The following is a 26628-nucleotide window of genomic DNA, read 5'->3' as shown; positions in this document are numbered from 1 at the left end:
CTGGAGAGGCTCTGAGAGATGACCCCGAGACATTTTTCTTTCCCCTACCCTATACAGAGCAAAGTTGTACTGCTTCCCTCTACCAACAAGGGGATGGGGCTGAGCCAGCCTAGAGTGTCCCAGAGCTGTGTAGGAAGTGCCCCCCCATTCCAGTTCCTATCACTGCTCACATCTGTTCCTTATCTCCACTCACCCCCAAATCTTAGCCCCACCCTTGACACTTTGGCTGCTGTAGTAGGCTCTGCTTTCCATAAAGGAGCCCGAGTCATCTTTGTAAAATGCAGTGTCATTATCCTTCTATCATGACTCCATATCCTCCACTGCTCTTTGATTAGAACTGGAATCCTTCTTATTACTACTGAATAGCTATGTGGTCTGGCCTCAGGGGCCCTCTCCCCCTCCTCAGTCCTTGGAACACACGCCACTGCCTCTGACCCCAGGATGTTTGCACATGCTACTTTCTTCTGGCTTTGCTGAGCTAACTCCTTCTCATTTCTTATCTCTGAGATGAAATGCCACATCCTTTGGGGGCTCACCAATCCTCACCAATCAATTCACCATGGATGTACCATCTGGGTTCCCTTCCCAGGGTCCTCTTCAGCATTGTCATGATCTTGAAGCAGTTTTTGTGACTTCTGAAGTCTCTACCTCCTGACAGAGGGCCAGCTCTGGGCTGGTTCACTGCCAAATCCCAAATGCTAGCATAGTTGCTGGACATGCTGTGGGGCCAATAGCTTTCTCCTGGGTCTGCTAGGTACCTGCAAAGTCTGTAGAGAAGGAGAGGCCAGGCCAGGCGATTCTGGCCCCCAGGGGGTGGTGGGCTCTGTGAAAGACCAGGGTGGCTCAGTTGGAGAAGCCCCTGTAAGGGGCTTATTGCTGGCAGGGTGGACATCGCACCACAGCTCAAACGTGGGGGAAAAGGCAGCTTTCTTTTGTTCTTATATTTGATGCCACCCTTGCTCCAGGATAGAAGGGAAAATGACCCAGCCCATGAGAGGTGGCTCAGGCTTTTCCCATTCAGAGGTCTTTAGGGGGAGTAGTTAGGTCAGAGGGTAAGCCCTGACTCCAGGCTTGTTTTAGAACTCAGGCTGCTCTAACAAAATACCACAGGCTGAGTCACTTAAGCAGCACAAATTAATGTCTCCCAGTTCTAGAGCCTGGAAGTCCGTGATCAAGGTGTCAGCCAGTTTGGTTCCTAGTGAGGGCTCTCTTTCTGGCTTGCAGACATCCTCCTCCTTGCTGTGTCCTCACATGGTAGTGAGAGAGTGCACAAGGGAGCTCTCTGGTGTCTCTTCCTCTAGGGGCACTAATCTCATCATGGGGACTTCCACCTTCTTGACATCATGTAACCCTATCTGCCTCTCGAATGCCCCACCTCTGAATTGCACTGGGAGTGATGAGTTGGGGCGGGGAGGACACGATTCAGTCCATGGCAGGGCTGTTCATCCCCTTCCCCTCCTACCCTGGGGTTGCCACCCTGCATCTGCACACGTCTGTCCCAGCATGCTTGGTCCTGGGCCGTGACCCTCCAGGCTGAGGGCCTGCAGTTGGGGTCGGTCCAGGTGTATTTTCTTTTCTGTAGCCAAGCAACATCTGCCCTCCTCTCCTCCAGGCCAGCTCCCCCCACCCCAGCCCCAGGCCAACCTATGAGCCAGCCCCCAACTATCCTGTCCACTATCCCTAGATCCCCTAAATGTATCTGGGAGTTGCTTTCCATTTGGGCCCTCCAAACATCCTTTCTAGATATGAACCCGGCCCCTCCCAGGTCCCAGACAGCAGAACCAAGCTCTCTCTACTTTTGGCTTCTTCCCAAATATCAGTGCTATGGCTGGGGGTCAGGGCTGGAAGGAGTACAGTGAAACATAGTCATTCCACCCAGCCTTTCTCTGCTCTCTCCTCCCTTCTGTCCCCTCTAGCTGCAGCAGGACCTCCCAGTGTCACTGCCTTTTTTGCTTCTACACCATGACTTTTGGTCAAAGGCCATAAGCCAAACTGTCTGGGCTTGCCTGTGAGAGATAAAGCAATACTTGGGAGATTAAAAAAACCCTTTCTCTCTTTTTAGAAGATTTTATTTATTTGAGAGAGAGCACGAGCAAGAGCAGCAGCAGAGGGAGAGGAGAAGCAGGCTCCCTGCTGAGCAGGGAGTCACATACCGGACTCTTGATCCAGGACCCTGAGATCATAACCTGAGCTGAAGGCAGATGCTTAACTGACTGAGCTACTTGGGTGCCCCCCACTTTTTAAAAAGATTTTTTAAAAAATTTGACAGAGAAACCCTTTTTCTTAAGAAAAACTGGGTTTTAGGGTTGTTGTCTCATTGTAGACCAAAAAAATCAAGTTTGACCCTCAAAGCTGGGCAAGGGTGTCTGTGTGTAAGGGTATGCACCCTGGCCTCTTCCCGTGACTTCATGGATGGCTATGATTTAGCGTGGTGACAAGTATGGTGTCTTACTGTTTTCACCAGCACCATTCCTTTGCACACATGGGGAAATTCAGTGCTCACAAAGCTTTGTAAGACAGGGACTGTTAAGCCTGTTTCATAGAGGGCACGGCACAGTGTGGATGAGTCGGCAGGGCCTCCCCTGGGCCCTCCCCTGTTAGTGGCAGGTGCTCCTTGGGCCTGTGGTTCCTGCTGACACCCCTCCTTTGTCTTTCAGGTCAACGAAATCTATCATGATGAGTCCTTGGGGGCCCACATCAATGTTGTCCTGGTGCGGATAATCCTGCTGAGCTATGGGAAGGTAAGTGAGCCCCTGGTGTCTTCCTTTTTTTTTTTCCAAAGATTTTATTTATTTATTTGACAGACAGAGATCACAAGTAGGCAGAGAAAGAGAGAAGAGGAAGCAGGCTCCCTGCGGAGCAGACAGCCCCGATGTGGGGCTCCATCCCTGGACCCTGGGATCATGACCTGAGCCGAAGGCAGAGCTTTAACCCTCTGAGCCACCTTCCCTGGTGTTTTCCTGATACTGCAGAGCCCCTGTTCAGTGTGGGATGAGGGGGCCCTCCAGTGAGGCATGGGCCTCCTCTGGAGGCCCAAACCCCGGGGCCTGTCCCCAGCTGCCTTGTGCTCCTGAAAGAAACAAGAAACATGTGTGCCGCCCCCATATTCCTGACCCCTTTCAATTCCTTGTTTTAAAATGTAGCTTTTGTTATTATTCGGCTGTGGGGAGGCCAACCTATCAAGAGATGACTGCCATGGAAAAGATGGTCACCCACACAGGACTATATGGGCAGGATGACAGGGTGAGTGGGCATAGGACTGGCCGGTATGAATAATTCCAGTGGGCTCTGTGCCATAGTTTAGCCGACTAAGTAGGTATGTAACAACTATGTAACAACTATAGTACATCTCTAGGGGTGATGGGAGTATGAGAGTCCCTTGAGGGAGGTGAGTGGGGGTGTAGACTCTGAATTCGTTGGTTTTCATTTGGAAAGTGTTCTCCAGAGTCAGTTGCTTAGTATCTGTAGGAATTTGCTGACCCCAGGAGGGTCAGTCCCTCTAGGGTCAGCATGGCCCCAGACTTCAAAGCATCAGAAACATGAGGATACTTGACCCCTCACTTCCCGCCCACCTCTTCTCCCCGTGTCCTTCTCCCCTTCCTAGCTTCTCTGTCCTCCTCTGCATAGCGTCTGCCGTAACTAGACTCTCTTGCCCTTCCTAACCCCACTTGATGTCAAACTTGGAGCCGTCTTTCCTAGCAGCATGTGGGGTCTGTGCAGCAGGGGGAGAAAGACCCTAGAGATAGTGACCTGACATGGAAAGGTAAGGGGGTACAAAGAAAGGAGAGTTGGGAGGAAGGAAGGAGCTCCGTGCTGGGCAGCTCAGAAGGACCTTACCCATGTTAACTCACTGAGTCCAAGGGCAGATGGGGAGCTAGAGCTAGGATGATCCTCATTTCACAGATAAGAACACTGAGGCTTAAAGTGGCTTGCTGGTATTCTGGGTGAGTGGAGTGTCATTTGGCTCCTTGGGAGTTGGGCTTCTCACGCTCACAGCCAAATTCCAGAATCCATGGTCTGACTTCACTCAATATGTACAAAATCAGTCATCAGAGATGGTAATTAGGTGCAGGGTTAAACTCCTCTACTCAAAGACAGAGGGTCTCAGTCTCCAAAAATAAAATCCAACTGCACACAACTTACAAGGCCCATGGCATAAAAAAAGTGACAATGAAGGGCCCATACAGCTGGATGAATTCCAGGAATAGTGGACCTTGAGCCCACTGTCTTTACCCAGAAAGCCTATCATTCCAGAGTAGAAGCGGTCACAGTGAGGGTACCAGTCATGGTCCATGTGCTCCCCACAGAGAACTGTGAGGACTAGGGAGAAATTGATGAAAACCTAACTGCAGGAATCTTTTATACTCTTTTTAAAACCTTTAACAGATTACTTTTTGAAAGGCATAGAAGTTTCAAATAATAATAATGTATGAAGTTAAATTAGCAGTTTTATCATTTTTTTCTTGGCCCTATCGAAGTATGTGCCTTCTTTTTGAGGAATCATAGAACACTTGAAAATTACAAAAGTGTTTTAGGTTGTAAAGGAAATTTCAGTGAGTTTTATACAGTTAAAACTGTTTGGGCTGTATTCTCTAACTCAGCACCCTAAAAATAGGGTGGAGGGAAAGGATATATTAACTGGGGAAAAAATCCAGTCTTTCTCTCTTTTTTTTTTAAGATTTTATTTATTTATTTGACAGACAGAGATCACAAGTAGGCAGAGAGAGAGAGAGGAGGAAGCAGGCCCTCCGCTGAGCAGAGAGCCCAATGTGGGGCTTGATCCCAGGACCCTGGGATCATGACCCGAGCCGAAGGCAGAGGCTTTAACCTACTGAGCCACACAGGCACCCCGCCAGTCTTTATTTATTTATTTATTTTAAAGATTTTGTTTATTTGAGAGTGAGAGAGAGCATGAGCAGGGGGTAGAGGCAGAGGGAGAGGGAAAAGCAGATTCCCTGCTAAGCAGAAGCCCCACCCCCCGCAAATGCTGGGCTTGATTCCAGGACCCTCAGATCATGACCTGAGGTGAGGGCAGACCCTTAACCAATTGAGCCACCCAGGCGCCCCAAATCCAATGTCTTTAAACATTTGAAAAATGACCAGCCTGGAGGGAGACTATGAAAGCTGCAGTTACTTGGAACACTAATGAAAATAATAGTACTAGAGATCAGAACCTATGAGGTGTGGCCAAAGCTGTATTCAGAGGCAAACTTGCAAGTGTTTCCCAGACTGCACAACAGAGAATGAATACACACTAACCTATTGCATTGACTCAGTAAGGTTAACGAAAATGTCAACAAGAACCACAAACCAAAGGAAAAAAACAGACCTAAAGAGAACAAAAATAAGGAAATAAGTTTCAGAAAGACAGAAATGAAGAAATTAGAACAGAAATAATCATAACAATCAACAGAGCTTTGGCCAAAGCAAACCTCTGGCGTATGAATCTAGAAAAGCGGGGGGAGTACAAACTAAAAGATTAGAAAGGGTCTGCATAATAGAACCTACACCAGGGTGCTTACCTGGGCAGAAGAGGAAGTTGCCATTGTGGCATATGTGGAAGTTGCCAGACTAGGCAGCTGCTAGACCTCCACTCGGGCCCACTCCCATCAGTGGAGGAGGCCACATGCACACCCTCCTCCAGTTATAGGAGGGTTTGGGAAGGTGTGGGTGCAATTATATCCCCCACTCTTTCCCTTTACTGCTGGAAGAGGGAAATGGGAAACTTCAGGTTGGCCCTGGAAGTAAAAAGAGGACTGCACTGATTATCTGAGCACCAGGTGGCAGCTTACATCCCCTCCGCCCCTGATTGCCCCCATATTGGTTCAAAAGAAAGATTTGGAAATCATGCACAGTTAATTGCTTGCTCGTGCTGGCAAAACCTCGGGTCTCATTTAGCCTAAAAGGTGTTGATTTCCCAAGGAAACAAACCCTGGTTTATTTTAACTACACCCTGTCGGGCTCTGTGCTAAACTGTCCACACCCAAAGCTGTTTCTTCTTGTGGTTCTTCTTCTCCTCTTCACTGCTGTGGGGCAGTAGATATTCATGACCCCAGTCCACCATTTGCAGAAGAGTCAGAACTTGAAGGTAGACAGAGATGCTGGCAAGTCATGGATTTCAAAGAATATTTCAAAGCCGACTCCAAAATATGTATAAACCACGGTAAGTCCCATAACCGTAGTGGGAGCTCAAGTTCTCCAGCATTTTCAGAGTTTCCGAAAATTACCTCTAAATCGAGAGTCAGATCATCTATTTTTGCCAGTGCATTCTTATTCACTTCTAAGGAATTATTAAGCAAGGATAATAGAACACCATAGAAATCATCTCAGAGCACATATATAGATATACTCTGACATCCACCCAATTTACTTTTATAGCCAGTGTGATTCCTATACTCAAAGCTGCCAAAGGTAGCATGTCCAAGACAATGTACAGACCTGTCTTCCTTCTAAAAATAGATATAAAAAAATCCCAAGGCTTTAAGAGCTTAATCCAATAACGCATAAAACGAAACTCCCACCATGATAAAATAGGGCTTATCCTGGGAATAAGATGATTGTTGACTTATCAGGAAGTTCATATAGTTCATCACATCAGTTTGCCAAATGACAAAATTTCCTCATCTACCACATACTTCACAAAGGGTTTCTATGTGCCAAGTTCTGTGCTGGGCCACTGAGGTGGTCTCTGACCTCTAGGCCTGCTTCTAGAGCAGAGGTGTAGACAGGGAAATGATTATAACAGGGGGTCAGAGACTCCTGGGGGGAAAGGTAGGGCAGGCAGGCCTCATGGGGTCAGGCCAAGCTACTGGAAGGGAGTAAAAGGGAGAAGAACCAGCGCAGGGATGTTGTTCCAGGACCCGGTGTGCATTTCCAAGACAAACCCTGGACTCCTATGTGCAGAATACGGGGCGGGAGCCTGGCTGGGGAAGGTGCAGGCACCATTGAAGATAGGTAAGCTGTGGATTGTACTGAGACCATAACCAGTGGCTGGAGTAAGGAAGACAGACAAAAGAGAACTTTCGGGGGTGTCTGGGTGACTCAGTCGGTTAAGCATCTCCTTTCTTTTCAAGTCATGATTGCAGGGTCCTGGGATCAAGTCCTGCATAGGGCTCCCTGCTCTGCAGGGAGCCTGCTTCTTCCTCCCCCTCTCCCTGATATTTTGCCTACCTGTGCTATCTCTCTGTTGGATAAATAAAATCTTTTAAAAAAATAAAATAGAGAGAAGAAAAGAAAGAGAACTTTGTAGGAGGCCAAGTCTGGAGGGCATGGGTGCTGAATGGTTAGATGAAGGTGGAGAGACACTGGGCCCAGGTCTTGGGCAGCCAAGTGCATCATGATGCCAAGCTCTGAGATGGAGAACACAGGAGAAGAGGGTGGTGGGGAGAAAGGCAGTGAGTTCAGTTGAGATGTATTGAGTTTGAGGTGCCTCTTGCCATCCCAGTAGAGACAGCCAGGGAGGGGCTGTAGGGGTCTGGAGCTTCGAGAGAAGAGCTGAGCATGGCTTACGAAGACACCAGTGGGGCGGGGGGTACAAGGAAGTATGCTGAGTCGGGGGGCAGCTAGGAAAGAACCCCAGGAGCCCCTGACACTGAGGTGTTGCTGGGGCAAGGGGCGTGATCTGCACAGGAGCTGGGAGAGGATCTCCTGGTATTCAGAAATCTGTGCAAACAGGTGGTGACGTGACAACCAAAATTTTATTTAAAGGTGGAGAAAGAAGCACATGTCCCCAAAAGCACTCTGCCTGGCTAATTATTCGGATGTTCATAGATGTTCACACAGGCAGATAGAGGGCTTCCACACTCAAGTCTCGGAAAAGCTTTTAAAAGAACATAAAATGGATGCCTGGGTGACTCAGTCGGTTAAGCTTCTGCCTTTGGCTCAGGATCCTGGGATAGAGCTCCCTATAGGGCTCCCTGCTTAGTGGGGAGCCTGCTTCTCCTTCTGCCTCTGCCTGTCAAATGAATAAGTGAAATCTTAAAAAATAATAATAGCAATTTAAAAAGAAGATAAAAGAACGTAGAACAAGTATTCTTGACAGCCGAATTTCTCAGAGGCTTTAGGACAGAAGCATGCCCAGTGAATCTCAAGAGATGCATCAAGACACATAGTTTCTCAAACCTGTTTTTCGGTCAGTGTTCTGAGGAACCCGCTTTGGGAAATGCCGCCCATCCTGAGGCAGTCACAGTAATGTCGGCAACAAGAAGGTGACTTTGTTACTGAGGTTCTGGAAATTCTAGAATTTCCAGGGGTTCTTCCTGGGAGTGTCTTTATGACATGGAGCCAACATGGGAAAAGAACAGATAAAACCGTAAAGATTGTTTGCTGATGATCGTGTACCTAGAAAACCCAGAAGGATCTGCTGTGAAGCTCTTAGAGGTAATAAAGAAGCTTAGTGAATTGGTCAAATAAAACATAGTTCTATAAAAATCACTAATTTTTGCATGAACCCACAAGGCTCCAATAGTAGGTATAATAGGGAAAGAAAAATTCCCTTGACAAAAGTAACCAAAAATATAAAATACCTGGCTTGGTCCTAACAAGATCCATATAGGACCTATTGGAAGAAAATTGCACATTGTTACTGGAAGGAAAAAAGCAGAAATGAGGGCTCCCTGAAAGGAGACTGGGGACAGTAGAGGTATCGATTTTCCCCAAATTAATAATTGGAACTTGGATGAAATGATTCCAAGATTCATCTGGAAGCCTAAGAAGCCAGTCAAGACTGGCTGGGAAAACCTTGAAAGCTAAGCAAATAGAGGGAGATTTACTCCAGACATCTTGTGAGGTGAAAAAAATTAAAATCATACCATATCTGCATAAGCACGAGCAGATCAATCAAATGAGCTCCTTAGCTCTGAAAACACACTTCTGTAGACACCATGAGATAAATGTAAGCGAAGTGGTTATTAAGTGTCCTAAATCAGTATAGGACTGATACACATTTCATCTATAGTAAATTAAATATGTGATAAATATAGGCCAATAACACATTCCACGACTTAAACCACAAAGATCAAGAAGCAAACATTGGTTGCCAAGGGCTCCCTAAGCATAAGTGTAAGAGAAGGAACTATAAAGGGGAAGACAGATACATTGAATACTGAAAACATAAAGCTTCTGTCAAGAAACAAAAGACAAAGCCCAGGCATGAAAAACACTTGCAATATGGCAAAGATATCCTAGTATGTGAAGAGCTCCTGCAAATCATAGGAGAAACAGAATTGGCAGTGGATATCACAGTACGCAGAAGAAAAATACAAATGGCCAAAAATTAAGGGAGAAAATATTTAATTGTGCTATGAAATAAATAAAACCGTTTACCATTTTTAAAGCATCAATGTGTTAAGATTAGAAAGAGGGATTTAAATGCTGGTTTGGGTGGATGAAGCAATACACTTTTCTGATGTGAGTATAGATGTATACATATTTCTAGAAGGAAATTTGGCAGTACTCACCACTGCCCTTAAAAAGTTCTTCATGTCTGCCCCCATTCATTCCTTTCTATAACTGTATCCCAGAGCTGTGGACAAACATTTAGGAAGAAGACAAAGGCCGTGGCCTTATTTCTGGGTATAAACCACAGGAGGAAATCTGAACTTTCCACTCCTAGGGGCCTGATGAAATACATGCTAATATGTCTCTGCAGCAAAATATGGGGCCGCCAGGAAATCCCATTTCCAAAGCCTCCTAAAGAGCCCTGGGGAGTGGTTACAGCCTAAAGTTAACTTTGTTTGCTTTGAAAAAAAAAAAAAAAGGAGCCTATAACTTAGAGTAAGAAGGTCTTAGTTTTGTGTACAAGAATCTATACAGAGGGGCACCTGGGTGGCTCAGTGGGTTAAGGCCTCTGCCTTCAGCTCAGGTCATGAGCCCCACATCGGGCTCTCTGCTCAGCAGGCAGCCTGCTTCCTCCTCTCTCTCTGCCTGCCTCTCTGCCTACTTGTGATTTCTGTCTGTCAAATAAATAAATAAAATCTTTAAAAAAAAAAAAAGAATCTATACAGAAGGGACTGGAAGGAGTATATCAAATGTAACTATTACTTCTCTCTGGGCGATTGGCCATGGATTTTTATTTTCCCCTTTGCACTTTACTGAATTTTCTTGATATATCATGATAAGCATGTTTCTTTTAAAATAGAGCATTTTTAATTATGAAAAGATGGTTTACATTTTTTTTAGAGCATTTAAAACTGGTAGAGTCCAAGTAATCCCGTTGAACTGAATGCACCCGATTAGAATCTCTAGTGGTATGCCTCAGGGCTCTGACATGTCCAGCATTTTACTCCTGATTTGAAGGAGAACATAGAAGGGACTTCCTGCTTTCACTTGGCACCTCCTCTCTACAGTGGCTTGGGGACAGGTGGGGAGGGATCTGTGTCCTTCTGCCCTCAGGATCACTATCTTCCCTTCCCTGGTTGGGCCCAGGGACTCTGCCACCTGCATGCTTAGGGGACCTCTGAGCAAGCCATCTGGGCTGGAATGCAGGCTGCTGCAGGTGTGCGGCCTTACCTGCAGGTGAGGCCAAATCACCTTATGGCCAAGGCCCATCTGGCCCTGCCCCTTACATGCTGCCTCATGGGAAGGGGTTCTTCCTTGCCAGGGCCATGTGTGTACCCCCCGCCCCCAGCCAAGTCTTCCATAGGCAGAGTGGGGAGTAAGGGGAGTGGGCATGGACCCCAGTGTCAGGCTGCAGCCTGCTCTTCCCAGGGACATATGGGGAGGTGGGCAGGCCGCAGCTGGCAAAAGGGGTGGCTGGACCTCACCTGGGCAGTAGGGCAGACTCAGTGAGACCAGGACTAGTAGAGTGGAAACCGAGAGTGGGGGACCATTGCCCCTCCCAGCCCCCCGACTTCATGTGGGAAGGAGTTTAGGAATTAGAAGGGAGAATCTGGAGTGGGATGCATACTTTTTTAAGAGCAAAATCCAGAGGGCCCACTGTGTCCCAGCCACAGGCTCAGCAGACAGGCCTCAGACCTCTGCCTATGACATTGGAGGAGTCAGGATAGAGAACGTAGCAGAATCTGGGGGATTGCCCATTCACAGTCTCCTCAGCCTGGCCCTCTCCGGGTCCCTGGGGATACAGCTGGGCTGACCAGTCTCCTATAAGCCAAACTCACCCCATGCTCTGCTTACCTTGTCCTGCCCTACCCTGCCTGTCCCCTGAAAGCCCTTGGGCCCAGGTCAGGCCCATGAGGCTATGGTGGAGGTCTCTGGGAGAGGCTGGTGCCCATTGTGTATCCTGGGGGATTCCAGAAAGTTACGGGATCTGACTGATGCTCAGTCCTCCTTCAGCTTCCATAATGTGGCTCTCGGTTTCCTGAGGGAGGACACCCCACAGCAGGACAGGCAGGGAGATAGAGTTAGGAGGACACAGCTGGCCAAGATCAGGGGGACTGGTGCTACACAGGTACCCTGATGTGAGGGAACTCAGGGGAGGCCCCACCTTCTTGTCCAGTGTTGCTGGAACAGGGTGTTCAGCCTGGACACAGAGCATTAGGAACCTAGGGACTGTGCAGCGTGCCTGGCTACTGGCTCTGGTCTATTGAAGTAAGCACAGTCGTGGGCCACAGGACTCATAGCAGCGGCCACAGGAAAACAGGGCCCATCTCACTGACATGGAGCCATTGGCCAACTCAGGAAAGTGACCATCCAGGGCCAAGGTTGCTGAGCTAGACACAGAACACCCCAGCCCCAAAGGTCCATCACTGACCGATACTCCTGGAAAGTATATTTCAAAGGAATTATTAGAAAAGCAAAATGTGACAAAACCAAGATTTACAAAAAGACCCAGCCCAGACTTTTTATTATTAAATTCCGTTCACATAAAATCACACCATCAGATTGTTAAAAGAGTTCTCCTTTCGACACTTATCTTGTTGGTGACAGTTAACAGGGTATGTCCACCAGTCGCAGGCCCTGTTCTGCACAGCCACCCAGGGGTGAGACCCTGTTCAGAGGTCTCTGTGGGGTGTCATGGGAGCTGAAGGAGTAGGTCGATCTGGGTTCCCCGTGCTCTCCAGGAGTGGAGCATGAGCTCCTCATAAAGGCACCAACGAAAGAGTATCGCTTCAGAGTCTTGAGGGAAGTTGAGCAGGGGGTGGCCTTGGATGGAGTAGCTGGGCCCATGACCTCCCAGTAGGGAGGTCTGAGGAACAAGAGGCCCAGCATTTGTGTCAGAGGGAATGGGTTCTCCTCATTCAGGGAGAAACCAGGCAAGGCTTCTAGACTGGGGGTCTGGAGATAGGGTTTGTCTCATCTACAGGTATGTTCTGGTGAGCTATTCCTCAGGGAACTCCTGTTCCTGGCAAGGAGAGAGAACCTTATCCCTGGGTAGGTTTAAGCATCAGGCAAGCCACGATGACTGTAGCCAGGACCACTGTGAGGAGAGGGAATGGAACAGTGCCCCCCAGAAACTGGGGGTTCTCAGCCAGGGCTATGGGCTAAGGCAGACTTGGGGCAGAAAGTGACCCCTGTATTCAGATCCCATTATTCATTCTAAATTATGATGGGTATAGACCAGCTCCCCCAAGCCTGTCCCCAGACCCCACAAGACTCCAAAGGGCATAAAATCGTTAGCATTTACATGAGTGACATGTTGTTTGTCTTCCAGCTTATGAGAAGCCTCCGAGTTATCTCAAGTTTTTCCTAAAACAACATTTTTCTCCATTTCTTAAAAAAAAAAAAAAGAGAGAGAGAGACAGAAGAAAGGAGATTATCTTATTTTATACAACATGCCATCAGCCAGGGAGCAGACCATCAGCAACACTTGAGGGTTGCATAGCAACTGGCTTTTCAATTGATTTTTTTGAGAAGGCACCAAAGCTACTGAACTGTTCTCATTTTAAATATTTCCTAGGATGATGGAAATCAAAGCAAAGGGAAATCAGAGACTTGGGGATAATCAGAGAAGAACATAAGGTATCTGGTCGTGAAAGACCCAAGTGAAGACCAAGTACAGAGCTCTTGCAGGGATTTTTCAGCATTGGAGGGAAAGAAATTCAGGCTGTGGATCCCTTAGTGGGAAACGAGAGAAGAGAGTGCTGGGGCCATGGGGTCTGTGTCCCAGGGCCTAGTGCCACTGTCCTTCTTACTATGTGTCCTTGGCCATTGCTCACTCTTGCTTGACCTTGACTCTCCTGTTGGTATGAGGGGGTTTGGAGCACTTCAGGGACAGTCCCCAGTCTCCCTAGAGTCTGGGTCCCATGCCCCAACCTAATGGTGGTTGGCCCCTATTATCCCGGTCTACCTCCCGAGCTAGTCAGCCCAGGCTCCAGAGAAGCACAAGGATTCGCAGGGGTTGGGCCCTGTCCCTCGGAGGCCTGCCATGGCTAAGCTTGGGAAGGTTCATGCTGAGAATCCCATGCAGGCAGCTTGGCTTTTCTCTGGAAAAGAGAAAAGTATGGGAGTCCCAGGCACAGAAAGAAGGGGCTTGTCTGTCTGGCCTGTTGCCTGTCCAAGATGCCCATCCTGGTGAGCTCTGAGCTCACTTCGCCCACACAGAGCATCCACGGGGCAGGCGCATGGCCACCCCCACCTGACAGTGGGGTTGCCGGCTCCAGGGGCCAGGTGTTCTGCAGACGTTACGCTGAGGGGAGCTGCTTTGCTCTGAGGCGGCTGCAGTGCTCTTATTCCACTGGCTGGGGCGTGCAAGCCCCAGGCTCCTTGCCCCTTGCTCCCCTCAGGTGCTTCCCCACGGAGGGTGATTTTGGCATCACTGCCATGGGATGCCAGTGGAATCGAACAGTACAGATTGGGATGCTGCTGAACATCCTGCAGTGCACATGACAGCCTCCACAACAGAAGTACCTGACCCCCAGTGTCCACAGTGCCAAGGTCAAGAAGCATGCTCCGCTCACCTGAGCCCAGTGGGCCCTGTCCTTTTGCACGTCTGGGCTCTGGGCCCACTGTCCGGGGACGATGAGAAGGCTTTGGGGTTGAAGCCCAATCCCCTGGAACATGAGCTGCAGGCATCCCCTAAAGGTGGGCTGGCTCTCCAGGGGACTGGCATCAAACCTGCATCTTTATCATCATTGCCACCACAGCGACAGGGACAAGGAACATTTATCCGTGCTGACCGTCACTGACAGAGCCCCTGTGCTCCTGGCTCTGCCCTGTGGTTGTACCCATTCTGCAGATAGGGAGCTCAGCACAGTGAGGTAACTTGTCTGAGAACACACGTGGAAGAGAGATGAGCAGGTCTCTAACCCCAGGACTCTCATACTGCGCAGGTGAGCCCCACCTGTCACCTGCATGTGCCCTGGAGAGCTGCTAGACAGCTTTGGGGTCTGTGGGGACTCCTGATATGTGGCTGCACCAGGATAGCCACCCCATGGTTGGGTTCTATTCCAGCCTGCTGGACCGGCCTCCAGGCTACCGGTCCTTGACAGAAGGAGGGAAGAACATAAATCGTTCAGTTCATTCAAGGGCAAACTGGAAATGTCAGAGAGCAATGATTGGAGCAGAACTTCTGACCAGGTCTTAATTGGCGTATGTAGGGTGGGACCGCAGACGTTGTCTCTGGCCTTCAAAGTCCCCTTTGCCTGCCTGCACTCAGAGGTGCAGCCTGGCATCCCAGCAGCCGGTCACCCGGCTCTACCGTTCCTGTGGCAGCAGCGCCACCTGGTGTCCACCTTGGGGCCCCGCCCTTCCTTTCCTGACCCTCTGGTTTCCTCCGCCTGGGAAATAGAACATTTCCGTATTGCAACGTGGCTTCCAGACCCACCTCCACCTCGGTGTAGGGAGGAGACTTGGGCTGTTTACTTAAGTTGGCCTTGGTGTGGTTCCTCCTGTAGATAATAATAGCACCTGTATCTTAGGGCAATTTTACAGCTTAACTTAGGTGCCACCTATAAACCTGGACCCACAACCCAGCCCCCCGCAGGGTGCAGAAATGCCCCTTCCACGGGGAGCACGGGGTGACCACCACTCCACTGCAGTTCGCTCTGTGCACCCACAGCTTCTCCCGGGGAGGAGCTCCCATCTGCGAGGTCCTTGACCGGTGCTGCGGCCACCCACTTGCTGGGCTCACGCATCCCTGCACAGGTGGGAATGGCAAGCTGTACAAACAGGTTCTCCTAGAGAAACCTGTGCAGAGGCAAGCAGGCAGCCAAGAGACAGGTGCCTTGAGGGCTGGGAGGAACACAGGCTCTAAGCCAGCCCAGTGTGAGAATCTCTTTCTTAACTGAAACAGGCAACTCTCTTTGGCACTTTGGAAGAAGATCTGGTTGGGAGAAATAGATGTTTCCTCTCCTCGCTGGGAGGAGAGAGCTCACCAGCTGTGGTCCATGGCAAAGACAGGGCAGGGTCCGTGGGGGCCCAGAGAGTGGGGCCCATTGGAGGGCTGTGTGGATGTGGCTGGATGGCAGAGATGGCGGCCGGGTTGCAGCAAGAGGAACCATCAGAATCCAAGTGAGCCACACGGGCTGGCTCAGACCACTCTCCTGGGGTCTCCCCTCTCCTCTGCTTGGGTATCTCTGTCTGCCAGGAGTCCTCTGAAGCTCCAGGAACCTGTGGGAAGGCCAGGTAGCTCTCAGGAAGTGGGAGGAGAGGTAGAGGAAAAGCTAAATCTGGGGTGCTGGAGACATGTTCTTGGGGGGATTCTTTAGGAAAAACCTGCTTCAACCTGTTCACTCCTTTTGAGCCTCTACTCCTCTGTCCTCACTCTGGTCTTGGGCCCAGCCGTGCTCAGGGGTGGGCAGAGCACCTGGACTGATCCCTCAGGGGCTGCACCCAGATAAATGGGAGAGTGCCCCAAAGCAAACTGTCAGCTCTTCAAGCAAGCAAGCTGATCAGGAGAAGACAATCTCTTGATGGTGTCCCCAGGTGCTGTGGACCTCACACGCCCCCTGCAGGCTCAAAGTCCTCTCCTCTTGCATCCTGTGTTGGCCCCCTTGCCACCCTCCACCAAAGCCAGAGGCCTCCTCCTCCCCTGCTTGCCAGCCCACACACCTTTCCTGCTCATCTCCTGCCATGCCATGATCCTGATTCTGCTGGTAGGGCACCAGCAACACTCCCATTCCACACCGTCCCCCTCCCGCATCCCCTGCCTTCTCCGTGAATCAGAGGCTGAGTACCTGCTGCAGGGCACAGGTCACTGTCAGGACTCAGGCTGGCCCCCGCATACCTACACCCTCCTGAATGCTCCAGACCCAGCAAGGATGAGGATCCCCATCCTCGGTTCTTTCGTGCACATCTTAGATGGGCCAGAGCCCTCAGAAAGTTGGGACATGGGCAGAGCGATAGGACATACAAGCAGCTCTGCCTCTTGGGTGCCTAAAAGCTGACATCACCTTCCTCTTCCATCTCTCAGAGTCCCATCTGGGCTGCTCGCTCACAGAGCCCAGCACACAGCCCGAGTTTTCTGAGATCTGCTTCCCTAGGACCACTCCCTCCTGGTGCAGCCCTTTCCCAGCCTCTTTCTCTGCCCCTCTCCCCCCGCCCTCTGGGAGTGTCCTCAGAACCCAAAAGCTGGAAGTGGGTCCAGGACAACCTATGCTCTGGATCCTGCAGCCCAGGCCCCTGTGGGACCTGAGAATGCACGCGGCAGTATGCCTTCGTGAAATGGGCAAAGACAAGGCGAGAACAAAACGCAAATCAATATTTCAATAAAATTATCCTGCCGCAGTGGCAGAAACATGCCGACTGCCAGAGGGGCTGGGCAGCTGGGCTGAACCATAAGAATCTCTGCGAGGAAGGAGGTGCTTGCCAGTGTTGGGGCCAGTAGAGAAGGGCACATTGTGGGGGCTGTTTGCCTGAGGACCTTTATTCTGCGGTTGTCAACCTGGTGACCCAGGGGATGTGTTTTGTTTTGTCCATGTAACTGACTTTAAGTGGGGTCAACATTTACTAGGAGGTCGGCTTACTTTGGAAGGTCCACATTCAAACATTGGCCTGAAAAATACAGTCTGGCAGCTCGGGGTCCCCGCATTTCTGCATACCCACAGTAGCGGGGTGCTGAGTGCTCTCACCCTGGCTTTGCTACTGTCCTCGCTTACCACTGATCGACCCTCACCTTCTTTATCATGCCGAGGAAATATTTCTGTGTACTCTTAGCCCTTCTCAGTGGACAACACAAAAGATAGTTTTGTTTTTCATACAACCCACCTGCCTCACTGAGTTACATCACCTGTCTCACCTCTGTTGGCATTTGGGTGAACTCCCAAATTGTCAAAATTGGTTGAACTACACCCTGCCAGCACTTCCTACAAGTCTACCTCCCGAGCACTCTGGCCTCTTTCCCCTTACCCCCAACCTGCTATGAGCCTCTTTCAGCCTGGTTCTGCCCTTGGTTCTGTCCCTGACCGTGTGGTCCTTTTCCTGCTCTCTGGCCCTGAAACAGGTGTGTCTTTCTGGCTGGACTTTGGACTCCTCCTCAAAGATGTGGCCAGAGCTCTTCTCCCACTGCTGTGGGGCACACCAGCTGGACACTGGAGACCAGCCACTGCCCTTGACTGGAGTTTCCGTGGTTCCCCCAAGGAAAAAGTACATTGCTCAAGACTCACAGCAAGTGATGATAACACAGCTCACACTGATTTTCAAGGGAGAGGTTGCCGGACACATGAATGAGATGCATCTCTGTGACAGGCAGCCTCTAGGAGGGCCCCTGTGACCCCACCTCTTGGTATTCACACCCTGGAATAGTCCCCTCCCCTTGAGTGTGGGCGGGACCGAGATTCCCTTCTAAGTAGCCTGTGGTTCCTGTCTTGGGTGTGTGTGCACTGTGTTGCTGTCTCTCAGGTTGCCCAAGCTGGAGGAAGCACGCTGTGGTAGGTTATTGTTCTGGGGTGTGGCTGGAAACCTTGGTCCAGTAGCCCACGAAGAGCTGAGTCCTGCCAGCAGCCAAGCAAGCAAGCAGGGGAACTGGTCCTCCCCCAGTGGAGCCTTCAGATGAGACCACAGTCCCCACCTCTGCTTGCCAGCAGTCTCAGGAGAGACCCTGAGCCAAAGTACCTAGCTAAGTTGCCTTTGGATTCCTGCCCTGCAGAAATAGATGATAAATGTTTAGAGGTTTTCAGGCCATACATTTTTGGAATCACCTGGTGCACAGTGACCTAAGAGATCCACAGCAGGGTGGCCTCAGGCCTGGGTGAGCCAGGTGGTCATGTGAGGACACCAGGAGTTGACTCTTCTCCAGCCCAGGCCCAGCTCTCTCTGTGTCGGCTTTTTCCTCAAGTGGGATCTCCTCCCGTGGGGACAGGGGCACCAGCAGCTCCTGTCTCATGGTCTCACACCTTTCCATCTCTTTGGCCCACTTTGGTTATGTGCTCACTCCAAGCCAGCACGGTACCAGGAAGATGTGGTGCTGGGATTAGCCAGGCCTTGAACCCTCCCACATTGAGCCTGGGGTCACACCCAGATGAACAGAGGGGAAGTTTTACTGAAGGGGGCCTGAGCTGCTGTTGTCAGACAAGTCTAGGCACGAGTAACTGCAGCCCACCAGGGCTTTGGAGGGAACCAGACTAGAATTAGCTCAACAGTGGAACCCTAAGGACCCTGAGGGCCAGCCAGCCCATCATGGGCAATAATCTCCTGATATATGGACTGGCAGACATGGCCCTGGAGGAACCAGAGCCCCTTCGTGGGAGGTGGCCCAGCAAGGCTGCTCAGCTGCTTTGTGGGCTTCGTGAGTGGGGAGGTCACACACCAGTGGGGGCTCTGTGGCCATCCTAGATCGAGTTCTCATTGGCGGCCTGGTGATATCCCTCAGACCTGGACTCAGGCTGGCAATCTTCAGCTCACTGGGGACAAGCACAGGCCCCAATTTCTAGCACCAACTCACATCTGCCCACAACAGTCTTTTTCTTATTCTTCCACCCAGAGCTCATTCCTTAGAAAGGAGATCCTCCCACCTGATTGCTTCTTCAGAGCTGCGACTTCATAAGGTTTTCTGGAGGCAGCTACCACCTGGCGTGGACTCGGGCTGACCTGCAGGCGTCTGACTTAGATGGGACACAGATGCCACACTCCCTCCGCCCCTCCTGTGTCAGTCAGTGTGGGCAAGGTTGCGCTACGGCATTATGACAACAGATACTTATTTCCTGCTCCTGTTACATGTTCCATGCCTCTGTCACTTGGGGTCTGGGTGACAGAGCAGCCACCATCTCAATACTGATGGTTGACAAGCCAGTGAGGAGAGATCGCTGCAGGGTTTCCTGTGGGCAGAGGCACAGGTCACTTCTGCTCACAGCGCACTGGCCAGAGGTAGTCACACTCTCTTTCCAGTCATGATTGGGGCAATCCCGTATGTCCCTTTCCCTACTGCAGCTTCCTCTGGGCTGTCCATCTCTGTGCCTGTGTCCAGTGGGTCCTGGTCACCACAGCTGTGATTCCAGTCTGTGACTTCCTTCACTGGGACTCACTAGGTCTCATTATAACAAGCACTCTTACCTCCCAGGTGTTTTGTGTTTGGGAGTTGGGAACTGGTGTGCCATCTTCTAAGTCACTGACTCGGATGATGCAAGAGAACTCTGGCAGTGAGCAGTCCTCCCCAGCCTTGAATCATTCTTCCTTCTTCTAGAACAGCCTGGATTCCCAGCAGTACCTATATCTACTCTCTGCTCCTTCTGTATGTGAAAAGGAGCATCTGGCTATACTTAATGGATGTATTTATGCCAGGGAAGAAACAAAACACCTGCAGACATGTCTAATAGGGAATGCATAGCTCTGCTTTATGGACAGATGGATCCTGTCGCTCTTTGCCTGGAGGGAACTATTCGGTGGTGGGAATTCATAGTAAGAGAAGCTGACATGCTGCGTGGCATGAAGACAGCAGAGAGCAAAGGGAAGTGTGCCACACAGGGGAGCCTTGCTTTGGGGACAATATGGTGTATGTTTTGTTTGGGGAGGCAGTTTAGGGCAGGGTTTGAATCTAGACATGGGTTTTAGGTTTCCCAGCTGTGTGGCTAAGGGCAAGTTACTTGACCTCTCTGAGCCTCACTTTCCTGCCTCTCAGGGTGATTGTGAGGACTGAATAAGAGAGAAAATGCCAATGCCATGGTGCAGAGTGGGCTGCTGTGCTGCCTGTCCCGCAGCCCACCCTGGGTCTTGGGTATGCATCATGATACCAGTGGGATGTGGGGCTTCCTGTCCGTTGTTCCTGAAGGAATTATCACTATGCTCCTGTTTGTATGTGGCTCCTTTGCTAGATCTGCTGCAGTTTCTCTCCTCTGCAGTGTTTATGCTGTTTTCTGTATGACATTTAAACAAGGGGGCAATGTAGGGCATCCTGTCCCCTTCTCTGGGCTTCCACACCATGTTGGGAGTTCTGTCTACCCTGCCTGGGACCCTGCCAGAGCTATGAGCTCTTTAACATGAGGTCCACGTTGCACTGGCCTCCTGCCCAGGACCCGCACAGAACAGGAGCCTGATAGACAGCCACAGATGCCCATGGAAGTGAGGCGGGATGGACTGTGTGAGGCCTCAGATGGCCTCAGAACTTGGCTTCCATGTCTCACTTGAGAAGTGGACTGTGGTTTCATGTGGAAACTCATGCAGGCATGTGTGACTGGGGAGCTTTTCCTCCACTCAGAAGAGTGGAGCCAAGTGGGAGGTGGATCCTGAGGGGCACTGGACTCAGCTCCATGTGGCCCAGGGCTCCAGCAGAAGGGGGGGGGGGTCTGTGAACACTACTGCCTGCTCAGCTCCCATCCTGTCTACCCGACACGTTAATCCTTTGCTTCCATCTTTCCTGCCCACCCCTGCAGTCCATGAGCCTCATTGAGATTGGGAACCCCTCCCAGAGCCTGGAGAATGTCTGCCGTTGGGCTTACCTCCAGCAGAAGCCGGACACAGGTCACGATGAGTACCATGATCATGCCATCTTCCTCACGCGGCAAGACTTCGGACCTTCGGGCATGCAAGGTGAGCCTCAGCTCTGCAGGGACCCAGAAAGGAGGGAGGCTGGGCATGAGCCACTGGCCCTTGTGAGGGTCCCTGGCAGCCTTGGTCCAGGCTGGGAAGGGTGTCAGGGCAGAGAGAGGCTGTGGCCGCCTTAGCCAGTGAGGGCTGTGTAAGCTTTCATGACCTCTTGGCTCATCGAAAACCACTGTGGCCTCTGCCATTTCTCCCAGGAAAGTGCATCCCTCAGGGGGACAGCAATGGTCAAAGGTGGTGAAATGGCTCACACCTGGGGCTGGCAGCCCAAAGACCAGATGGGATCCAAGGCAGAGTTGTTTGCTTCCCCCCATTTTTAAAAAACAAATTTGAGTAAGTTTTCCATCTTTAGAAGTTAAAGGATTTCACTTAAAAATTCAAACTATATAAAACTGACAGATCTAAAAGGAGAAATTGACAAAGCCTACAATTATAATTGAAGATTTTAACATATTCTTAGTAACTGATATAACAACAGATAAGAATGTTTGTAAGGATACAGAAGACTTGAATGAAGAAACGACCTAATGAGTTATAGAATACTACACCAGAAAGCTGAGGGATACACACTCTTGATGACTGCAGCACGAAACCATACCAAAGCAGACTACAAGTGCCATAGGGAAATCTCAACAAAAGACAGAGAAGATCGAAACCACACACTGGAAAAGAAAGATAACTTGAAAAATTATGAATGCTTGAAAATTAAATATTATGCTCATCAGTAATCTGTGGATCAAAGAAGGAATAGTAGAAAGTAGAATATATCTTTCAACAAAATGATAGTGACAGTACGGCATATCAAAAATTGTGGATATAGCTAACATAATGATTAAATTGTATTTGTAAACTTAACAGTTTACCGGTCAACCACATCAACGAAAATGACTAAACCAAATCAGTCAATCAACTAAAGAGTTAGTCATAGAAACATCTATCTCAAGAGATTCAAAAAAGAATAGCTAACTAAACTCAACAAAAATGGAAGGGAGGAGATTATAAAAGTAAGAGCAGGATTGTTGAAATGGGAAACGGTTATAAAGAAAATCAATAAAATCAAAATTTGGTTCTTTGAAAGATATCAGTTAGAACCGGAATGCCCCCAGCCCTGCTAGTTTAAAAAAGAAAGGAAGAAAATACAGATTTACTAAGATTAGGAATATAAAAGGGATCTGATTACAAATCTGACTTTAAAAAAGGTAATAAGATAATGAGAAGATATTTTGAACATCATTATGCTGATAAATTTATTAATTTAGATGAAAGGTATAAATTCTTTGACAAACATAAAATCTGAGAAAAAAAGGAAAATCCGAATAGTCTCATATCAACTAAAGATACTGACTTTATGATTAAAAGCCTCCCTTCAAAGTAAGCTCCAGGACTTGATGGTTTCACCAGAGAACTTTTCCTAATTTTTAACGAAGAATAATACCAATCATATACAATTTCTCACAGAAAGAAAAGAGAGGAACATTTTTCCAACTGATTTTATGAGACCTGCTAGCATTGATACCAAAATCTGAGATTGACTTGACAAAAACAAATTTATAGGCCTATCTCTCCCATGAGTATATATACAAAATCCCAAACAAAATAGCAAATCAAATCCAGTGCTATGTGTAAAAAGCACTGTGTGACAATGAATTTGGGCTTATCCTAGGACTGCAAGGTTTAACATATGAAAATCAATCATTGTAATTCTCCAAATTAATAGAACAAAGGATAAAAGCTTATGAAATCATCTCAATTGATGAAGGAAAATTATTTGACAAAATTAATAATCATTTATGATCAAATATCTTATTAAACTAGGAATAGAAGAAAATGTTCTAAATGTAATAAAGGATACTTAGCAGAAAAAAAAAAAGCTCTAGCAAACATCATATGTAGTGGTGAAATGTTGAAAGGATTTCCTCTAGACCTGAGAATGGGTCAAGAATACTTGCTATCACCACTTGGATTCGATATTGTAGCAGAGGTCCCAGCCAGTGAAATAGGCAAGAAAAAAATAAAAATATAAGGGTCAGAAAGGAAGAAATCAAACTCTTATTTGAAAATAATATGCTGTCGACGTGGAAAACCCAAAAGAATCTACAAATAAGTCAGTAGCATTATTGAGCAATTTCCTGGATATAATGTCCATATATAAAAATCATTTGAATTTCTGTGTTCTAACAGCAAAAAATTAAAATTTGAAAATGACCATCACTTAGAATAATAAAAGAATAAAAAATACAAACACCTAGGAATAAATTTAACAAAAGATGTCCAAGATCTAGACCCCAAAGCTGTAAAACACACGTACAGATGTTGTAAAAGATGACATCAAGGAAGGGGCGTGCCATGCTAATGGATAGGGAGACTCACTATTGTAAAAAAAATCAATTTTCTCCAAACCAACCTATAAGGGAATGCAAGTGCACTCCAGAGCAAGCTCAGATGGAGCATAATAGTTGGAGATATTGACAAGTTGATTCTAATGTTCTTCCAGAAATGCAGTGGGCCAAGAGCAGTCAAGAGCGATTGGAGAAGATGAGCAAAGTATTCATTGCTCCCCAAAATACAGTAGTTGAAGAGTGTATTTTGATGCAAGGGTTGGCAAATGAATCATGAGGACAGAACACAGAGTCCAGACTTGAACTCACCTGTGGATGGATACTTAATTTATTGTGAAGTGGAGGGGAAAGATGGTCTTTTCAACAAATGGTGTCAGGTCCAGCAAATATCCAAACTGGGGGGAAGAAGTGAAGCTTGACACCCCTTCTTTTTTTAATTTAATTTTTTTATTGAGATATAATTGACATGTCATTATATTAGTTTAGGATGTACAACATAATGATTGGATAAATATATATATTGTGAAATGATCACAGTAGTCCTAGTTAATATCCATCACCACACATTGTTATAAGATTCTTTCTTGTGATGAGAACTTTTAAGACCTACTCTCCTAGCAACTTTCAAATACACAATACAGTATTATGAGCTATTGTTTCCATGCTGTATATTGCATCCTCAGATGTTATAACCAGAGGTTTATACTTTTTGACCCCCTTCATCCCCTACCCACTGCCTCTGTATCTATGAGTTTGGCTTTTATTGATTGATTGATTTATATTTTGGATTCCACATATAAGTGAGATCACAGGGTGTTTGTTGTTCTCTGCCTAACTTATTTCGATTAGAATAATGCCCTCAGGGTCTATTTGTGTTGCTGTGAATGGCAGAATTTCCTTTTTATGGCTGAATGATATTCCAGTGTGTGTGTATACTCCACATCTTCTTTATCCATTCATCCACTGACGGACGCTTATGTTGTTTCCACGTCTTGGCTATTGTAAATAGTGCTGCAGTGAACGTGGGGGCTGTAGATAGCTTTTTGAGTTAGTGTTGGTGTTTTCTTCAGATAAATACCCTGAAGGAAAATTGCTGGATCGTAGATAAATTTTTCAAGGAATCTCCATACTGTTTTCCACCAACAATGTGCAAGGGTTCCATTTTCTCCACATCTGCACTAACACTTGTGATCTCTTAGTCTTTTTGATACTAGCCATTCTAACATGTGTGAAGTGATACCTCATTGTGTTTTTGACTTGCATTTCCCTGATGGTGAGTGATGTTGAACATCTTTTCCTCTACCTCTTGGCCATCTGGATGTCTTCTTTGAAAGAATGTCTATTTAGGTCTTCTGCCCATTTTTATTTTGGGCTGGTCTTTTTGGTATTGAGTTGGGGAGTTCCTTATATATTTTGGATATTAACCTCTTATCAGATAGACAGCTTGCAAATATTTTCCCCTATTTTGAGAGAGGATGTCGTTGGAGACAACAAGAAGGGGCTTCTGCAGTGCTGATACAGTCACACAGGTGTGATCCTTTTGTGATGGTTCATTTATTGTATCCTAGGACTTGTGCATTTTTATGGATGTATATCACATTTCAAAAGAAGAACTTCGAAAAGCCATATAAAATATACATTCAGAAGAGTGGACCCATTTTACCCCATTCCCATTTTCTATAGATAGTCATATTTATTAGTTTCTGGTTGATCATTCTGGTGATCCTTTTTATAAAAATAAATATACTTATATAAAATCTACATGCTCATTACATCTACCACTTCCCTCCATGAATTTTGATACTTCCTGTACTGCATCTTTCTCCACTCTTTTGGCCTTTAGCTTCTTTCTGCTGCCCACTTGCTCATATCTGTGTAACTAGGGAGACTTCCCAAGTGACCCTGACCAGAGCCCAGACGAGTTTGTTAACAAAACATCTCTCTGGCACTACAGCTTCCCCTTTTGCCACACAGATTGGTGCCAGAATAGGATTCAGGTGGGAACATGGAGTGGGACTCCAGATCCCACCGAGCTCAGAGTAAGGCTCCTGGTTGGTGTTGGTGCCTCTTCATTCGGAGGGGCTGCTAGTTCCCTGTCACAGAAGGAAGCCCAGTGACAAATAGTGCACTCTGTCAGCACTTTTGTCCAGGTGAGAGCTCTAAGGGGAGCATAACTGTTCCACAGGGAGAGAAACCATCATAACCTCAATAGCAGGTGAGTTCCTCCTGTTTCAAAACGTGAAAGCACATCTAAGGATGGCCAGGCCTTTTTTTAAATTTATTTAAACTTACACCTTGAAAAAGTCAACCAAGATGCGAAACAGAATTGGAGAACTGACTCTGGAGGAGAGAGAGATAATTTGGAATCTGAGGAAGAATTTTTTTTAAAAAAGTAGTAGTTCCCAGAATAGTTGAGAATATACATTCCATAAACCCAGCACAGGTTGCTAGGAAGAATTAGAGAGCAGCAAATAATTTTTATGAAACTAAAGATATAGTGGGTAAGGTTGAAAATTCAGAAGCTGAAATAAAAAGTCAAGGGCAGGGGCGCCTGGGTGGCTCAGTTGGTTAAGTGTCCAACTCTTGATTTCAGCTCAAGTCCTGATCTCAGGGTTGTGAGATCAAGCACTACATTCAGCACGGAGTCTGCTTGAGACTCTCTCTCTCTCTCTCTCCCTCTCCTTTTGCTCCTCCCTGGCTTGTGCATGCTCTCTAAATAAATAAATAAATAAATAATCTTAAAAAAAAAAAAAGTCAAGGGCATCCAAAAAGATTAAAATAGAACGAAGACAAAGAGGCTCAACCCAAGAGGTATGATATCTTTCTAGTAAGATTTCCAGAAAAAAAAAGGAGCAATAGCAAAATAAAATAAGCAGGAAAGGTATGAAGAAAAACATAAAGACACTTTTGCAAACCTTCAGATCATAAAGACCCATGTAATATGCTCGGTAGTGTGAATAAGCACATGCAGGCTTTGCATATAACAAAGAGAAGATCTCAAAGTTTGGCTCTGGGACACTGATTCCAGAGTAATCATCTTAAAATCTGCAGAGCAAAAATTATTTTAAGATACAGATTTTCCTGTTTATGACAAGGAAAATCATAGAAAGGACAGTGGTTCCATTACGGTGCTTTTACAGACAAGAATAACGCCAGCAGCACACCCTGGGTCATCAGGCCCTCCTTCCTTTCTTCTCGACTCTTTAACAAATTGCCTTGGGATCTCCCCGTGGGGTCTGTGAGAAGTGAGGCTAGGTCAGAGTTCCAAGGGCAGAGGCTCCTTGCTTGGTGGGCCTCTAGGTCGTGTCTCAGCATGCACTCTGCATACACAGCTCTGTACACACTTCTCTGTCTTGTCCAGGGGCAAGTGGCTAGGCCCCCATTCTGTGGTTTTCCCCAGTGGTAGGTGCGGTCTCAG

General features: G+C 47.8%; 1 protein-coding gene across 2 annotated transcripts in view; it reads left to right on the top strand.

Annotated features, from left to right (window-relative positions):
• ADAMTS2 (ADAM metallopeptidase with thrombospondin type 1 motif 2) overlaps positions 1–26628 on the top strand; it is a 216496-nt gene that overhangs the window by 141336 nt on the left and 48532 nt on the right. For both annotated transcript variants that reach the window (XM_045069345.1, XM_013059699.2), the window contains exons 5-6: positions 2658–2741; positions 20703–20859. In XM_045069345.1, coding sequence (XP_044925280.1) covers positions 2658–2741; positions 20703–20859 — 241 coding nt within the window. The remainder of the gene's footprint in view (positions 1–2657; positions 2742–20702; positions 20860–26628) is intronic.

The sequence above is a fragment of the Mustela putorius genome, unplaced genomic scaffold (genome assembly GCF_011764305.1).
Source record: "Mustela putorius furo isolate JIRA1106 unplaced genomic scaffold, ASM1176430v1.1 tig00003923_pilon_pilon_pilon, whole genome shotgun sequence".
Taxonomy (NCBI): Eukaryota; Metazoa; Chordata; class Mammalia; order Carnivora; family Mustelidae; genus Mustela; species Mustela putorius.
Note: the sequence above shows the minus strand (reverse complement) of the source record. Positions and strands in the feature narration are given on the sequence as shown.